Here is a 16,274-nt window from a genome sequence, read left to right on the forward strand (position 1 = left end):
TTTAGGCCTAGGCTTTTCTGTTACGGTATTGGTTCTCTGAACCCAACTACTTGTAATCTCATTTCTGGACTCAACAATGAAGAAGTAACATTTTGCAAAAAAGTGGTGGTGATCTGTGAATGGGTACTGTCCCCTGAGCATTTATTTCTGTGTGCCACAAGTCTTCAGATAGGACTGTTAATTAGTTCAAACCCAGCACTGTAGCTTGACTGAGTTATTGGATGTGACTGCCTGACAAATGGCAGAAGGCTACAGGAGTATGAGGTGTCACTGGACCATTTCCACAACCAAATGCTATAAACTTGTGAGGATGGGGAGTAGGAACCTGTCCAAAATGAAGAAGCAGACACAGTCAGCTTCTGTTTTTCTGCCTTGTTCAGTGTACTGTTACCACCTTAGTTATCCTTTGCAAGTTTCAAAGTTACAGTCATTGCTTTTTTCCTGCTATTTTTTAAAAAAAATGACATTCCCACATGAGCAGAGCAAATATTCCAGCACATAGAAATAAAAAAACAAAAAAAACCCCAATCAAACTATAGCTTCAGCAAAGACCTGAGGCATCATTTGTGGCTGAGGAGGGGGAACAAAGACAATTGGACAATTGGGTCCAGCACTGGTGGCCAGCTAGGTAGCTCTCAAGCAGCTTCCTGCAGCCTTCGCCCAAAGGTCAGGCCATCACAGGATGGGTGGGCCATGCAGACTTGTGGGCTGCAGGCTTCTCTTTGGTCCACAGCTCAGATTGAAAGGAGCAAACTAAAGAGGCACCTAGCATTCCACAACTCTCATGGGTCGAGGTGATTGAGCACTTAGGACTTTCCCACAAGCAAGGTTGCCTTTATGGACTCAATGGGGTACACTACTCCACAGAAGTCAATGATGTATGGCTTGGGGAATCTCAGATTGCTAGATTACTGCATGTGCTACAGGTTTCTTCAGTTTGGAGGTTGGTTGCTATCAGTATGCGGATGATACCCAGCTCTATGTATTCTTATCCAAATCTCCTGCTGATGCAGTAGACATTCTGGCTGCTGTATTAAATTGGCTAAGAGTGAACCGATTGAGATGAAGCCCTGAAAAGACAGAGATAATGCTGGTTTGGATGGTAGAGATCTTAAAGGACATTGATGGAATTCAGCTGATCCTTGCTGGCTCAGTTAAGAACCTTGGGATTATAATGGACCCAACATTATTGCTGGAGAAGCAATAATGGCTTTATACCAGCTCAGTCTGGCATGTAAGATGGCCCCTTACCTTGATATGGCTGATTTGGCCACCTGGATAAACACCACTGTAGCATCAAGACTAGGCTATTGTAAAGCACTGTTTGTTGTATTGGTCTCTCCTCAAAATGAGCTCAGAAACTCCAGTCAGTGCAGAATGCTGCAGCTTGGCTGTTATCAGCACTTAGATGGAGTATGCATATTACTCACAACCTGTAGGCACTTTATTGGCTTCACTTCACAACACATCAGTTACTTGGCTCAATTTAAAGTATTGGCTATCATACAGAGCCCTTCATAGTCTTGGGCTCTCATATTGACAAGACTGCCTCTCTCTCTCTGCTCTGACATTGCAGTATCACTCATCTGAGCAGGTCCTTCTGCATGTGTTAACCTGCGAATGGGCAAAATCAACAACTTCCCATACACATACCTTTTCCGTTATGGCCTCCACCTTATGAAATGGCCTGGCTGAGAAGGTCAGGAAGTTTCCTAGTCTCCTGACTTTCCACAAGCTATGTAAAACTGAATTATTCAAGGTTTTTTTTCTGCTGGCAATAGGATTGACAGCACAAAATGATTCACCAAGTATCTTCGATAAATAATTGGGAACTGTGGTCTATACTACTGTGTATAGCTTGCTGTATTTAGAATCATACTATTAATTTTGCATCATTCAATGTATCATTGCATCATTCAATGTATCACGTTAATACTTACACTTTGCTTTGTTTTTAGATTTCTTGTTGGTGCTATAATACCAGTCCTATTGCACTGTTTATTGAATATCCCATCCTGTTGATTATATTGACTCACTTTGTGTAAACTGCTTTCAATCCCAGTGAGAAAGGGGTACTATAAATAATGTAAATAAAATAAAAAATAAATAAGACTTTTTGCTGATTTGCTTGTGCTAATAATTTTGCAGCAGTAACCAGATTTTTACACATTCTTCCTGGTTATTAATTTCTTAGTGTGAACTTGCTACCATTTTTTGGATGTGCACTCAAGCATTCCTGACTGTAAAGTAGTAAAAGGTTATTTCTGTCTTTTCACTCAGGGGTATTAGGAACTTAGAAGTTCAGTGGTAAATCTAGATTAAACAACACAAGCATATATCAGTTCCCTGTTAACTCCAGCATAACAGCAAGTCTTTTATTAGTAAAAATGTAGCACTGAAAACAGCCTTTGACGAAGTTCTGGCTTGCCTTTTTTTAAAGGATCAAAGTCTACCCAATGAATTTATAGCTTTCAACTTCTCAACTACTGTAAGTTAAAGTTTGCTGTTGCTAAAACATATGAAAAAGAATCAAAAAGAAAAGGGCAAATAACTGAAACTGCAGATCTCTGGATGAAATGGGAGAATCAGATAGTAACAAGACTGGCCAATGAAAACAATGTTAGCCTAAAGCAGTTTACATTTTCAACATAGAGTACAAAGCTCATATTTAAAAATATTAGAATGATGGAAAGACCCCCGCCCCTCTCCCCAAAGGCTTACCATGGAGCCATATCTGCAGTTGAGAGCATTCATGGCCCCTTCTGCATGAGTCAAATACATCACTGTGCAAACGGTGTAATTAACACTGGTGTCGCCCTGATCTGTTCGCAGAGCTGGCCCTCCTGTTGACAGCAAGCGCATCGGCAGAGCCGCAAGATTTCGCATGGCGGTGGGGCTTTTTTTTGGTTGGCCACTCATTTCTGCGTAGCTATGCAGGAATGCACCCATGTACCCCCACAGCCACGTTGACATACCGTGAGACCCCAATACGACATTGTGCCCTGTGTAGCTACGCAGACGTGAACCGGCAGTTTAAAAAAACAAAAGCGTGGCCGGAGCAGAAGCGCATCTTGCCCGGCTATTCACTCGGTGCTGGTTGCAGAGCGTTGTTTTTGGAAAGAATTGCTAATTTAGCGATTCAGCAATACACCATTTGGGGGGAAATAGAGTATTGCAGCTTTGTTGCAGCAATGGTGGCTGTGCAAAGTGCTCTCCCAAAATGGTGTTTTTACCATTTTAAACTACTGTTTTCGACCTGTGCAGAAGGGGCCCATGTAATGGACTGCTTACCACTCCTACATCCCTTACATGGAACAGCCACTATCTGCTTCTGATGACTTCAGATTTGAAGCAGCTGCAATAGTGAGGAGTAAAGACAACACAGAGGAGGGTAAGCCAAGCAGACAGGTTCAGTTAGCCTGATAGGGGTCTCGGGCTGTGTGTGTGAGTGTGTGTGTGTGTGAGAGAGAGAGAGCCGAGAGAGAGAGAGAGAGAGAGAGAGAGAGAGAGAGAGAGAGAGGATAATAAAGTAGTACCTAGTTAAAAGGCCTGGCATCTGTAAAATGCTTTCAAATGCAGCAATTGAGAATGACATTTCTCTGCCTCTGCCATCACAGTAGATAGTTCTGAGAGAAAGGTGAACTATAAATAAGGTAAATAAATAAGTATAATGAGCTCACTCAGCTTCATACTTATTTCTTTATTTTAAAATGTCTATGTCACCTTTCCCTACACAAAGTGTGTGTGAGTTTTTGTTGAAGTAGTTATAATGGAAGCTAGTTGGACCAGCCAACTATGTCTCAGTTCAGGCATCATATTACTAAACTGTGGCTTGTGCTAATTGTTGTTTTGTTTTATGCCTTTGAAGTTTTCTTCCATCTCCATGGTCCAGCAGCAGGAGACAAATAATACTATCCATGGATTATTAATTCAGGGCCAAAGAATAGTCATGTTCCTTTTCTCCCAGAATATTTTAAACCAAAAATTGCTTTGGGGCTATGAGTTAACAAAAGGATGATGGCAGAGGGAGATGGTTGCCCAGCCTGTAGGGAATACCATTGTAATAGTCCCCATACCTGACTGAACCCTTTTTCACCTCCCCACTCTCACGCTTCCAATGCAAAGAGCCATCCTATACAGCAGGCAAGCAAGATGTGCCAACTGCTTGGGAGTCTTCCGGCATAGCTGGCTTCTGACACCTGAAGAGGGAAGGAGTATCCAAAGATGAAGTCACCTGGGAATACTGGCTGTCAAAAGTCCAAAAACAGCCAATGACATCAAATTGGTCAGATGGAGAGGTGGGAGTTGGGTGTGTATGCAGGGTATGAGGGAGAGAAGCCCTCTGGGAAAAGCTGGTGAACTGAATATTCTGGATAATCATGTAGTACATAACTGTCAGGCCCGAGCCATTCTCAGCCTGGCAGCTCGCATGTCCACCCCAAGGCCACAGATGTCTTTGCCACTATAATTGCCCCAGGCTTCGGAGGCCTCCCCCTGTTTATGCAAACCTAGTCAATAGAACTTCCCATTCATTCTTATCCGCCTTCTTAGAACTGCCTGTCCCAAACAATGCAACTATTCCCATCGTCCTTTTAAATGCTGATATTATGGGAATTCAAGGGTGGGGGATTATGGGCTGAACCTTTCTGTAACTCCTAGGTATATACCCGTGATGGCAAACCTTTGGCACTCCAGATGTCATGGACTACAATTCCCATCAGCCCCTGCCAGCATGGTCAATTGGGCATGCTGGCAGGGGCTGATGGGAATTGTAGTCCATAACATCTGGAGTGCCAAAGGTTCGCCACCACGGGTATATGCCAAGGGCAGGGAGTCAAACTTCAGTTTTGGCTACCTGTGCCTTGGGATGACATGGTTCCAATAAAACTCTTGAAATCTTGAGTCTCGATTGATGACCGGCTTAAAAACCCCTTACAATAACAAAGTGTTTACTATGTATGGCTGACTTTGTCAGTAGCAGAAGACCCCTTCATAATATGTTTGTGGCAATCCCACAACATCTTTTTGACTGCTGTTAGAAACAGGATAGTGGATTAGATGATTTCTTGCTCTGATCCAGCATCTTAGAATGCATCATCTTAAATTCTTCCAAGAAGCAGTTCTGTTTACTTCCATGAACAGCAATAACAGCTAACATTGTGTAGGAATGTGTATTTTGGGGAATAGAAACTGTTTAAGATTAAATACAGTAAACCTGAATTTAATGTATCCTGGGTTTTCCAAACTTTCTGGTTCTACATGATTAACAAAAAATATTTCTAGAAAGACAAAGACTAGATATAACTTTTTTTTATTGTGCTATAGTTTTTTTAAAATGCTGTATTTTGTTTCAAAACCACACTTCCTGTTTAATTTTGCCAAATGTGTTTCAGACGGAATCTAACTTTTGGCAACTCAGTTTTCCCATATGTTTCTTGATCTGCTATTCAAATTTCTTCTAAGAGTGAAATTCCACTGTTCTATGCTGCTTTTTCTTTGTGCACAGGAGATGTGTGTTCCTAGAACTTACATACATTTTTTTTAAAGTTATAATTTTAGATTGGTGAACCTGTTCATTGTGTGGTACAAAACGATGAAACATGGCTTGGCACAGTAGCTAAAGTACCGTTAGGATGCAGGGAATTCGGGCCGCTTCCACCACGTACGCTGGGGATTGGATTACATTACATGAGCCAACCCCGGAGACCCGTTCACCGCGAGCGGTCCGGTAGCGGCTGAGAGAAGATAGGCGCCCGTGCTGCTTTAATGCATTGTCGACTTACCTTCCCTGTGACCTTCCAGCATGTCGCCAAGGCCAGGGGACACGCCCCCTGCCCTGCGTGACCGCTCCAGAGTTGCAGGGCAGGGGGGGCGTGTCCCCAGGCCTCGGCGATGCGCCAGAAGGTCGCAGGGAAGGTAAGTCGATTGGAAAAGGGGGGGATGGCGCCTTCCAGCTGCTGCCGTTTGCATGGCAGCGGCTGGAAGCTGCCGTTTTCCAAAAACCTCACTCAGGGAGCAAGGTGGGAAAATGGCGGTTTCGTTGCCCGGCTGGGGAAGCGGCGGTGACAGCGGCTGCGAAGCCTTCGCCCTATCTGCAGGCAGCTCCCTAGGGGCGCCCGTTTTTGCCGTCCCTAGAAGCTATGCGACCACGTCGCAGAAAGGACCTCAGTTTCAGTTTTCCAGTGTGTCATAGAGTGCCTTGAGTTGCTTTGGGTGAATTGGGTCTTTTACTTTAGGGTTGTTCTTTGAGGAGAATAAATAGTACTGGCTGCTAATAAATGACTAATATTGGTAGGCTGTTGTGTTTTTTCCAGACATCAAAGCTTTCCTTACATAAAAATGCAAATTGTGACATCATCTTTTATTTTCTAGAAACAAAAATGCTCTACTGAACCATAGACAAGTTATCTTTTAAATTATGAGAAGATAAAACAAAAAAGCAAGAAATGAACTGGGAAGTGATTTCAGAGTTTTAAAATGTATTTGAAATTGATTAGATTAGAAAACAGGAAGCACACTAGAACATTACATTTAAGAAGTGACCCTAGATTAAAGATTCAGTTTATGAATGGTGTATAATTGAGTGTGTGAGTGTATGTTTGCATGTAGAAACTAGGGAGTTGAGCCTACACTGGATCACAGCTTAGAAATGGGTGTTGGACTGAAAATATGTGCTCATATGGCTTGTCCAATCTTTGATCTGAGTATTAAATCCCTATCAATAATCTGTTCATATGGACAAAGTGAGCAGTCTAAATTGGTGTTCCAACCTCAGTGAGCTGGTGAGATCATCAGCCTGTGCTGGTACCCAGGTATTCTGCACAGACTGATCTTGGAGGCCTCTATGAGAAGCCTCAATGAGCCATCATGCAATAGAGGAAAAGGCCTAAACTGCTGGGTAGGGAAGCATAAATCTGAGTGAAGTCTGTGTTTGTGTGGAACCACCTGGTGCTGATGTCAGGTGTGTGTGTGTGTGTGTGTATGTGTTTTTATAAAAAGTCTACCTTACCTTTCTGTTCTCATCAAGGCCACAGAATGGTGAACAGATTAAAAAAAACATACATAGTAGCAACACGTCTTAAAAACCATTAAAATTACACAAATACACAGAGGTTGTGCTATGTGGTATTGATGGGAGCATCTTCACTGACCCCAGTAGATAACCGCACTAAATGATTCCACTGGATATGTTTGCGAATCCTTACTTGATTCAGTGCAAGCCACAAATTCTGCAGAAAACTGGGTACAGTTCCATATTCTTGCTTCACTCTAAGTACTCCCAATAAATGCATGAATCCTTGCATTGAGATGAACTGATATGTGACTGTGAATGAAACATGTACATTCAGGGGCCATGGGATATCGCTTGAAATGTTTTTCAATTTTATTTTGATAAACTAGACAACTATTTGGGATTACTGTTTCAGCACACTAGAACATTACATTTAAGAAGTGACCCTAGATTAAAGATTCAGTTTATGAATGGTGATGTATAATTGAGTGTGTGGGTGTATGTTTGCATGTAGAAACTAGGGAGTTGTGCCTACACTGTATCACAGCTTAGAAATGGGTGTTGGACTGAAAATTAGCTTCACATCAGCACTACGCTGAAACATATTGGCAGCTTTCATGCGAGTGCTCAAAGGGAACTTCTGTTCTCAGGTTTTCCACAGAAACAACAAGAGTACTCATATTGCTTAAATTACTTTGGCAATACTTTACAGGCAACATATAGTGAATGTTGGAAGCTGGAACTACTAAATTAAAGGCCAAGTACTTATCAAAGTACTTATACCTGGCGGGACCTTCAGTTGGATGGTAAATTATCCCTCCTAAAAAAACACTTACATAGTCCCATTGCTTATACAAAGCAAGCTTCTACTTGGGAAAACTATGGCCTATTTGACCAGTGCTGGCCACCAAGCTGTTCCAGTTGTATGGTGGGAACTTGAGGGAAGGCACCTCATTTTTCTTGTGCCACTTCCTTTACACTATTCCTTTTTCCTTCCTCCTGTCAACTCTTATACTTTCATACTTCCCTGGTTCCTTCTCTTGTTCCCAGCCACCAACTAAACTATCTTTTATCTGCCTTGATTTTCAGCTATATTATTTATTTATTTCACTGCGGCAATTGTTCTTTAAAGCTTCAGATTCTGCTTCCACCTTTGGGGAGAGGCAGTTAATCCACCAATTCTTTTTTGTAAAAAAGATTTCAGGGTTTGGGTTTCATTTTATTTTTTTCAACCCTGGAGTGTGTTTTTGTCTTGTCTGTTCCAGGTTCTGCTTCTACCTTGGACAGAGACACGGGGCGGGTGGTTTTTTTTAAAAAATCTGCCAGGTTTTTAAAAAAGATTTTATTTATTTATTTATTTATTTATTTATTTATTTATTTATTTATTTATTTAAACAAACCTGGGGGAGGGGGTTAGTCTTGTCTATTCATTGCTCCAGTCTTTGGATTTATTCACATATTTAGTAACAATGTTAAGTAGCTATATTGGTTATCTATATATATAAAAAGCTAATCGTGTATGTGTTGATGACAGGGTACCTCAGTAACTGCTGGGCCAATTCCTCTGAAAATTCCCAGCCACTATAGTCAGTCAGGCGAGAGTGTTTTCAGATGTTCACATACCTGAAATTTCATACCTGGCCCAGGTAAAAACGCCTTTTTCCTGGCGCTCCCTGGTGAAGGATAGGGAGGGGCCTGTGTGTAACTGTCACCCTTAGAATGTTCGTGCCCTTAGAATGTTCACTCAGATGGCCAAAGATGAGCAGTGGAAACAGCACATAGGCAGTAACTCCAGTGGAAGTGAAACACATACACACACATACACCCACTGAGGGAGAGGGAGGAGGAGAGGGAGGGAGAGGAGGAGGGAGGAGGGAGGAGGAGGAGTTTGGATTTATATCCCCCCTTTCTCTCCCGTAGGAGACTCAAAGGGGCTGGCCATCTCCTTGCCCTTCCCCCCTCACAACAACCACCCTGTGAGGTAGGTGGGAGTGAGAGAGAGCTCCAGGCTGTGACTAGCCCAAGGTCACCCAGCTAGGCGTGTGTGGGAGTGTACAGGCTACTCTGAATTCCCCAGATAAGCCTCCACAGCTCAGGCTGACAGAGCAGGAGAATCCAAACCGGTTCCTTCAGATTAGATACAGAGCTCTTAACCTCCACTGCCACTGAGGAGGGAGGGTGGCATCAGAGATGGGATCCAGCAGTTTCTCACAGGTTCGAGTAGGTTACTAATTATTTGTGTGTGCCAAGAGAGGGTTACTAATTGGTGATTTTGTCACATGATTTTTGCCTTGAATTCGCCCCTCACCTCTCAGCAGTAGTCATAGAACTTGAAGCAGTCTAGCAGGAGGTGCACCAGCCTAAGCCTGCGTGCATTCATTTCCACCCAAGGACCCGGCACAGCTGCGTCTCCTTGTCACAGCCAGCCCAGTAATGCCCGCCCCTGGAATGGCCCGGCCCGCCCCGTCATTACCCAGCCCAGCCCATTGGCTACAGCCACAGTTTGAATCCTGCCACCATGGGAACCTGTTACTAAAATTTTGGGATACCACCACTGGGTGGCATGCAAAGGAAGAGAGGGAGGGAGAGGGGCGGTGGGGGGGAGGCATGCAAAGGGAAGAAGTGAGAGAGAGACAGTGAGCTGTGGCATGCAAGGGAGGGAGGCAGGGGGCCCTACATCTTGATATGACCCACCCACCCTAGCGGACGGAAAGGGAAGGGAGGGAGGGGTGGCATGCAAAGGGAGGGGTGGCATGCAAGGGAAGAGAAGTGAGGGAGGGAAGAGAGTGAGGGGTGGCATGCAAGGGAGGGGAGGCAGGGCGCAGCATCTTGATAGCACCCCCCCACCCAAGCGGAGGAAAGGGAAGGGGAGGGAGGGAGGGGTGGCATGCAAGGGGAAGAGAAGTGAGGGAGGGAGACAGTGAGGGTTGCATGCAAGGGGAGGGAGGCAGGGGGCCCAGCATCTTGATATGACCCACCCACCCTAGGCGGAGAGAAAGAGGAAGGGAGGGAGGGGAGGGTGGCATGCAAAGGAAGAGAAGGGAGGAGGAGAAGAGAGTGAGGAGGCTGACTTGCAAGGGGCCGGGAGGGAGGGGCCAGGGCACCCTAGATTCCCTGAATACTGCAGTTACAGTTAAAGAAAACCAGGCATGATTACTCAGGAGTAAGCTCAGTACAGCAACCATGACATACTTTGAATGGCTGCGTCGCACCCGTCAGAGGGTTTCCTCAGAAGCGACACCCATTGCCACCAACCAAATTTACTCCCAGGTAAAGGATCATGACCAGCCAGCCTAGATGTGTGGGAGGGGTGCCTTTCCATTCCCCCCCCCCCCAAGGAATGCGGGCACACACATCACTGACATCGCACAGTATCAGGCTGCATGTTTGCATGAGCATGTACTGCTGGCCTCTGCAATTGATTTGCTGCTACTGTTCCTTTCCCATTTCACCACAATAAGCCACAGCAACGCGTGGCCGGGCCACGCTAGTTCGTTATAAATACTTCATCCTAGAGAAATCTCCTTTTGTCATGTTAGCTGAAATGCTGAAGTTCTGCTCTGGCTTTTATAAATAGCTCCTGAGCTCTTGGACTTGTAGAACTGGACTCAAGAGCCTCAAATCTGTAGGCTACATTTAAAAAGATGGCGATTTCATCGTTTCCTATAAGAAATACCTATGATTCCTCTCCCAAGGAAACAAAGGCCCTTTCCGCACGGCGGCGGCAGGGCTTCTCCACCTGCATAATTTCTGCCAGTGGAGGTGTGGGAACTGCTCGCATGAACAGTCCCGGCTCCCTCCCTAGCCAGAGAGGCGGCTCCACACGGAGCCGCCTCTCGGTCGCCCTCCCCCACTCACCTGCCTCTCCAACGTTGTTCTGGAGGACTGCAGGGACCTGCCCACGCTGCCCTCTGACCCCTGGAGGTCAGAGGACAGCGTGGGTGGGTCCCTGCAGTCCTCCAGAACGACGCTGGAGAGGCAGGTGAGTGGGAGCGACGGGGAAAGGGGTGGCTTCCCTGCAGTGCAGTTCGCACCGTGCCAACGGGAAGCCGTCCCTTCTCAACAACCTCGCTCATGGAGCGAGGTGGGAAAATGGCGGCTTTGCGCCACTGGGGGGAGCTGCTGCGATGCAGCAGTGCCTCCTATGCGAACAGCTCCTTAGGGACGGCGTTTTTGCCGTCCCTAGGACACTGTTTTTGGCCCGTGCGGAAAGGGCCAGAGTTAGGGAAACAATAATGATTCTCGTTTAACCTCACAAACCTATAAACTGAGATGGTTCTGCTTAAGCAGGAAGAAACTGTGATTGTACACATACCTGGACACAAGTATATATGTCATTACATGTGGCTGAATATGAGATATCATGTATGTAGCGTTTCGAATTAGATCCACTTTCTGATTTCCAATGTATTCCCATAGATTTAAAAGGTCTCTTTGCTTAGAGTATTATCATGGATCAGTGACAGGCTGTGGGGCTTCCTTGAGTGATACATGCCATAAATGGCTAGCTGTTCTGAATAGACTTTCAGATGCTCTGGATGGACACTCTGTGCATCTAAGGAATCTTCACAGAATCTTATGCTGGAGTACATTTTGCTTGTCTTTATAGAGTTACTGAACTTCTGCTTAATAATGCTGCAAATAATTAGCCTTCTAGGTATTTCATTTTTCTTGGCCTTTATCTGAAGGGAGATATGAAGGGAGTGAACAGTGAAGGAAGGGAGAAGGGGGAAAGGACAGGGGAGAGGGAAGCCACCTGATATGCAGAAACATTGTGGCCTCAACTGAATGCCTGGTGGTACGTATCTGTTTTTTACAGACCCTTCAGAACTGAGCTGAGTCCTGCAGGGCATTAGTCTCATTGGATGGAGAGTTCCCCCAGGCTGGGGCCAGAGCCAAGAAGGCCCTGGCCTTGGTGGAGGGCAGCCAGATATCTCTGGGGCCAGGGAAACTACCATTAAGGTGTTTTCTGAAGAGTGTAAAGCTCTCTCAGGGAGGTGTAAAGCTCTCTTATGTTGATAGGGCTTTCTTTATACAGACCTTAAATAATATGGGGAATGGAACTGAGCCTTATGGGATCCCACAGGACAAATCCCGCTCTGATGGCAGTTTGTCACAAAGAACAACTGAAGCTGATCCATAAGAAACTGTTTAAACCAATCCAATCCAAAAAACATCCCCTTCTCTGATACCTACTTCTACCTCCAACTTTCTTTTCAAGATGGAATGGTCCATGATATCAAAGGCAGCTGATAAATCCAGTAGGAACAACAAAAAGACCCTCGTCCACCCTTTCTTTTCTCCTCTCGGGAGGGTTTAAGAGGGATATTGCGGGCATTGTTATGTTATGTATTAATTGCTGCATTTAAATTTATATTATTTAGAGATTAACTTATATTTGATTTTATGTTTATCTGTATTTGAATGTCATGTTGTTCACCGCCCAGAGCCCTTCGGGGATTGGGCGGTATATAAGTTGAATGAATGAATGAATGAATGAATGAATGAATGAATGAATGAATGAATGAATGAATGAATGAATGAATGAATTATTTTGACTTTTAGCACTGTAGAACCAAATAGTTAATTGTCTGTAAAACCTTTCAGAAGATAGTTTTAGTTGATTATAATGTTAGAAAATGCACACATTTCCTGTGAAAACCATCTTTTGGTGATTGTGTGACTGCAACTAATTTGTGGAAGCACTGGGTTTTTAAATATATGCTTTAAAATCGCTCTACTAGACCATTTGGCTAGGATGTTAGTGAGAGTTGTACCTGATCCCATTGTGCAGATTTTTTAAAAAATGCTGTCTGGAGCCAAGTTCAGAATTAGATAAATTTCAGTGCTTTGTTGCTTCAGTGAGCTTTTGAACCAAAAGGTGATCTATAGGCTCAGCTGGAGTTAGACGTTTGTATTTAAAAACAGAAAATTCACTGTGTTGCTTAGCCTGCTGAGCTAACTTGGGAATGGCAGCATGTATTTTTAAAAAATGTTCTGCTTGTTTAATCATTATAATCCATAAAATAATCAAAATTTCATAAAATTGTAAAATTGTGAAGGAAAACAAGATGAAATATGTAAGTCTATGTTTTATAGCATTTTCAGTGTTTTGACATGAACACAATATATAGCAATATTTGCCATTTATGAAAGTTCACAGTATTACTCAAAATAATTTAAATTAACGTGAAGTCAATAAAGGCTCACAAAATAAAGTACACATCCTAACAGCTGGAATAGACATATCTTCATATGCAGCAGAAGGACTTCTCAAATACTAATAACTTGGATTTGCTTTCTGATGGAAGAAAATTTCATCGCTGCCTGGCTCCAGTGAATAGTATATCAGCTTTATTATGCTGTTTGAAGCAGTTGTATGTAGTCCATAAATCCAAGTTTGTGTCTTCATCTTAGTAGTTACAGACAAACGATCTCTAATAGGGAAGTGGATGAGAGAGCTGTACTATATTTATGGCCTGAATTTATGAATCCCCTTTAGTGGCACAGTAGTGGTTAAGACTAGACACAGGAGGTCCCGCTTTGGTTTGGTGCCATAGAATACTATACTGAAAATGCTTTCCTGTCCTCAAGTTTGAAAAAGTGCTGTGCAAGTTTGCAGCTGCTATAAGGGCAGGGAGAGGCATTTCTACCCTCCCCCTTATGCGGAATATAATGTTTGTTCATCTGTGACTTTTCTGCAGCCTCTAGGAAGCACTTTGCTGTGTTAGAACTATACCTGCTTGGCTAGTGCAGCTCCTATGTTGTAATGGTTCATTTGTAACTTGAGGCACCTGGAAACCTTATACTCGAATTGGTATGCTAGTTATGATGTCAGACTAGGTTCAGATCCCCACATGTACCAGGAAAGCTTGCTGAATGACTTTGGACCAATCACATACTCTCAGCCCTGACCCTGGCTAGTATTTAGATGGGAAACCTGCAAAGAATACCAAGTTCATGATGTGGAGGCAGGCAATGGCAAGCCACCTCTGAACATCTCTTGCCTTGAAAATCATATAGGGTCACTGTAAGTCAGCTGTTACTTCATGGCAAAACAAAGCTTTGAAAATCCTATAGGGTCACTGTAAGTCAGCTGTTACTTGATGGCAAAACAAAGCTTTGAAAATCCTATAGGGTCACTGTAAGTCAGCTGTTACTTGATGGCAGAACAAAGCAAAGGAAAAACAAAACCCACCCCCAAAATGATTAAAAAAGCTAAAACAAAGAATGCAAAAATAGTTAAGAAAATTTAGTTATCATATATACTCGAGTATAAGCCAACCCAAATATAAGCCGAGACACCTAATTTTACCACAAAAAACTGGGAAAACTTATTGACTCGAGTATAAGCCTAGGGTGGGAAATGCAGCAGCCAATTTTGGGGCCGTCTTCATTCACCAGTGTGGTTCTTGTTCCTCCTTCCTTGGCTTAGCGTTCCTGACTGGCTGTGTGACCCGTCCCTGCTGGGGCTGACGGCGTCCGCCCGTTTGCTTTTCGCTTCTCCCTCCTGTTGTTGCAGCTGCGGCTTTTTAAAATACGGCTCTGGATGATACGTCTCGATCGGGACTTGCTTGCCTGTTCTGCTGGCCTTCTTCTGGGTGCGGACGGTTTATCCTGGTCCGCGCCCTTGCCAGCCAGCGGACAAATGCTTCCTTGTCTGGTGAGAAGGATTTGGTGGCCATTTGAGGCTGCTTAGGTCCTGGGGCCCCCGCTGGGTAAATCAGCCATGGAGGGGAGGGAGGTGAAGAGGAGGAGAGGATGGTGGGGGGGAGCGAGGGAAGGAGTTAATTCAGATGAGGTAAGGTAAGGAAAAAAGGTAAATTAAGAGCAACTTAGCAAAGCCTAGATAAGGAGCTGCTCTCCCTGATGAGGCACCAGAGAACAGGTAAGTGGGACTCTAGTGCAAGCCGAGGGGGGCTTTTTCAGCATTAAAATGTGCTGAAAAAGTCAGTTTACACTCGAGTATATATGGTACTTGTACTATGCTTGTATTCTAGTTGTAGTGTAGCATTTTGTAATTCTGATTTCTGACACTTTATTTCTATTGTTAATTATTTTAGAAAATGAATAGGTAGTATTATCAGCCTCCAGGAGAAACCTGGAGATCTCCTGGAATTACAGCTGAGCTCCAGGCTATAATTCCATCAGGTTGTGGGTTTGAGAACTGGTTAGCTGCTGCCCCCATATCTGTCACTGTTTATTTGGCCCAAGGGGTAAATGCAGGAAGCCATATTCATCCTGAGTCCAGGGCTCTCTATTTCCTATAAGCAAAATGGGTCGTCTAATTTTCACCTATATATTCTGCTCTTTTGTAGAAATGAAATGTTATAAACCAGCTCATATTTCTACAGACATGCTCTTGATTTAGAGCGAGACAAAAATGATAATGTGCTCAGTTTATCTTACTTTATTCTTTCTCATTTAACAGGTGTTACTAAATGATCCTTTGTATATTGGACTGAAACATAAACGAATCAGAGGCCAAGCTTATGATGAACTTCTAGATGAATTTATGCAAGCTGTGACTAACCGGTAACTTCTTATACTTATGTTTACACTATAATGGCATTTAATTCCGGCTTTCTCAGGAACAAAAGTTTAGCAGCTAAGAGGTCTGATGTATTTCTTTTTTCAGTTCTTTAAAACTTTATAAAATGCATCTGATGCATAGAGCTTATATATTTATAGTGCTGTCCTGTCATGAATGGGCTTACGTCGAGCAACAATATGTCCTCGGAAACATAGCGGTTCTTTTTATATTAGGAAAATTTCTGCTAAAAACAATTTACATTGAAGAAAAACAGAATATGATCAGACAGCCATTATGGTGAATTCCTCTGCTAAATTCTTGGAAACTTGCTCATTATGTGTAATGGCCAGACCCAGCAAATAAGAACCATTTCATATGTTGCAAAATTAGTGTGTAATAATCACTATTTTTACAGGAATTGTAGGGAAGCCCATATGGTAATAGTTGTCCTTTTCATTTTTTTTAACTGAGCAGAAATGTGATACACCTGTACTGAGAAGGAAATCATGGCCAGTAACAGTTTCAGTATCAAAAACAGCAGGTGCATATATCCCCACAATCACCACACATTGATCCTCTGGACCTTTTGCATAATTTTGCCTGACGTAACAATTACACATGTTGAATTCCATCTAAATATAAGACAACCAAATGGATGGTAGCTGTTCTTAGGGGAGGGTCAAAAAAGTAAACCATGTTCCTCACTGCCCATTTGACTAGCTAGAATAT

General features: G+C 43.5%; 1 protein-coding gene across 2 annotated transcripts in view; it reads left to right on the plus strand.

The window, feature by feature from the left end:
- ME1 (malic enzyme 1) overlaps positions 1-16,274 on the plus strand; it is a 140,700-nt gene that overhangs the window by 58,948 nt on the left and 65,478 nt on the right. For both annotated transcript variants that reach the window (XM_048495245.1, XM_048495255.1), the window contains one exon: positions 15,444-15,547. In XM_048495245.1, the coding sequence (XP_048351202.1) occupies positions 15,444-15,547 (104 nt within the window). The remainder of the gene's footprint in view (positions 1-15,443; positions 15,548-16,274) is intronic.

The sequence above is a fragment of the Sphaerodactylus townsendi genome, linkage group LG01 (genome assembly GCF_021028975.2).
Source record: "Sphaerodactylus townsendi isolate TG3544 linkage group LG01, MPM_Stown_v2.3, whole genome shotgun sequence".
In the NCBI taxonomy this organism is placed as follows: Eukaryota; Metazoa; Chordata; class Lepidosauria; order Squamata; family Sphaerodactylidae; genus Sphaerodactylus; species Sphaerodactylus townsendi.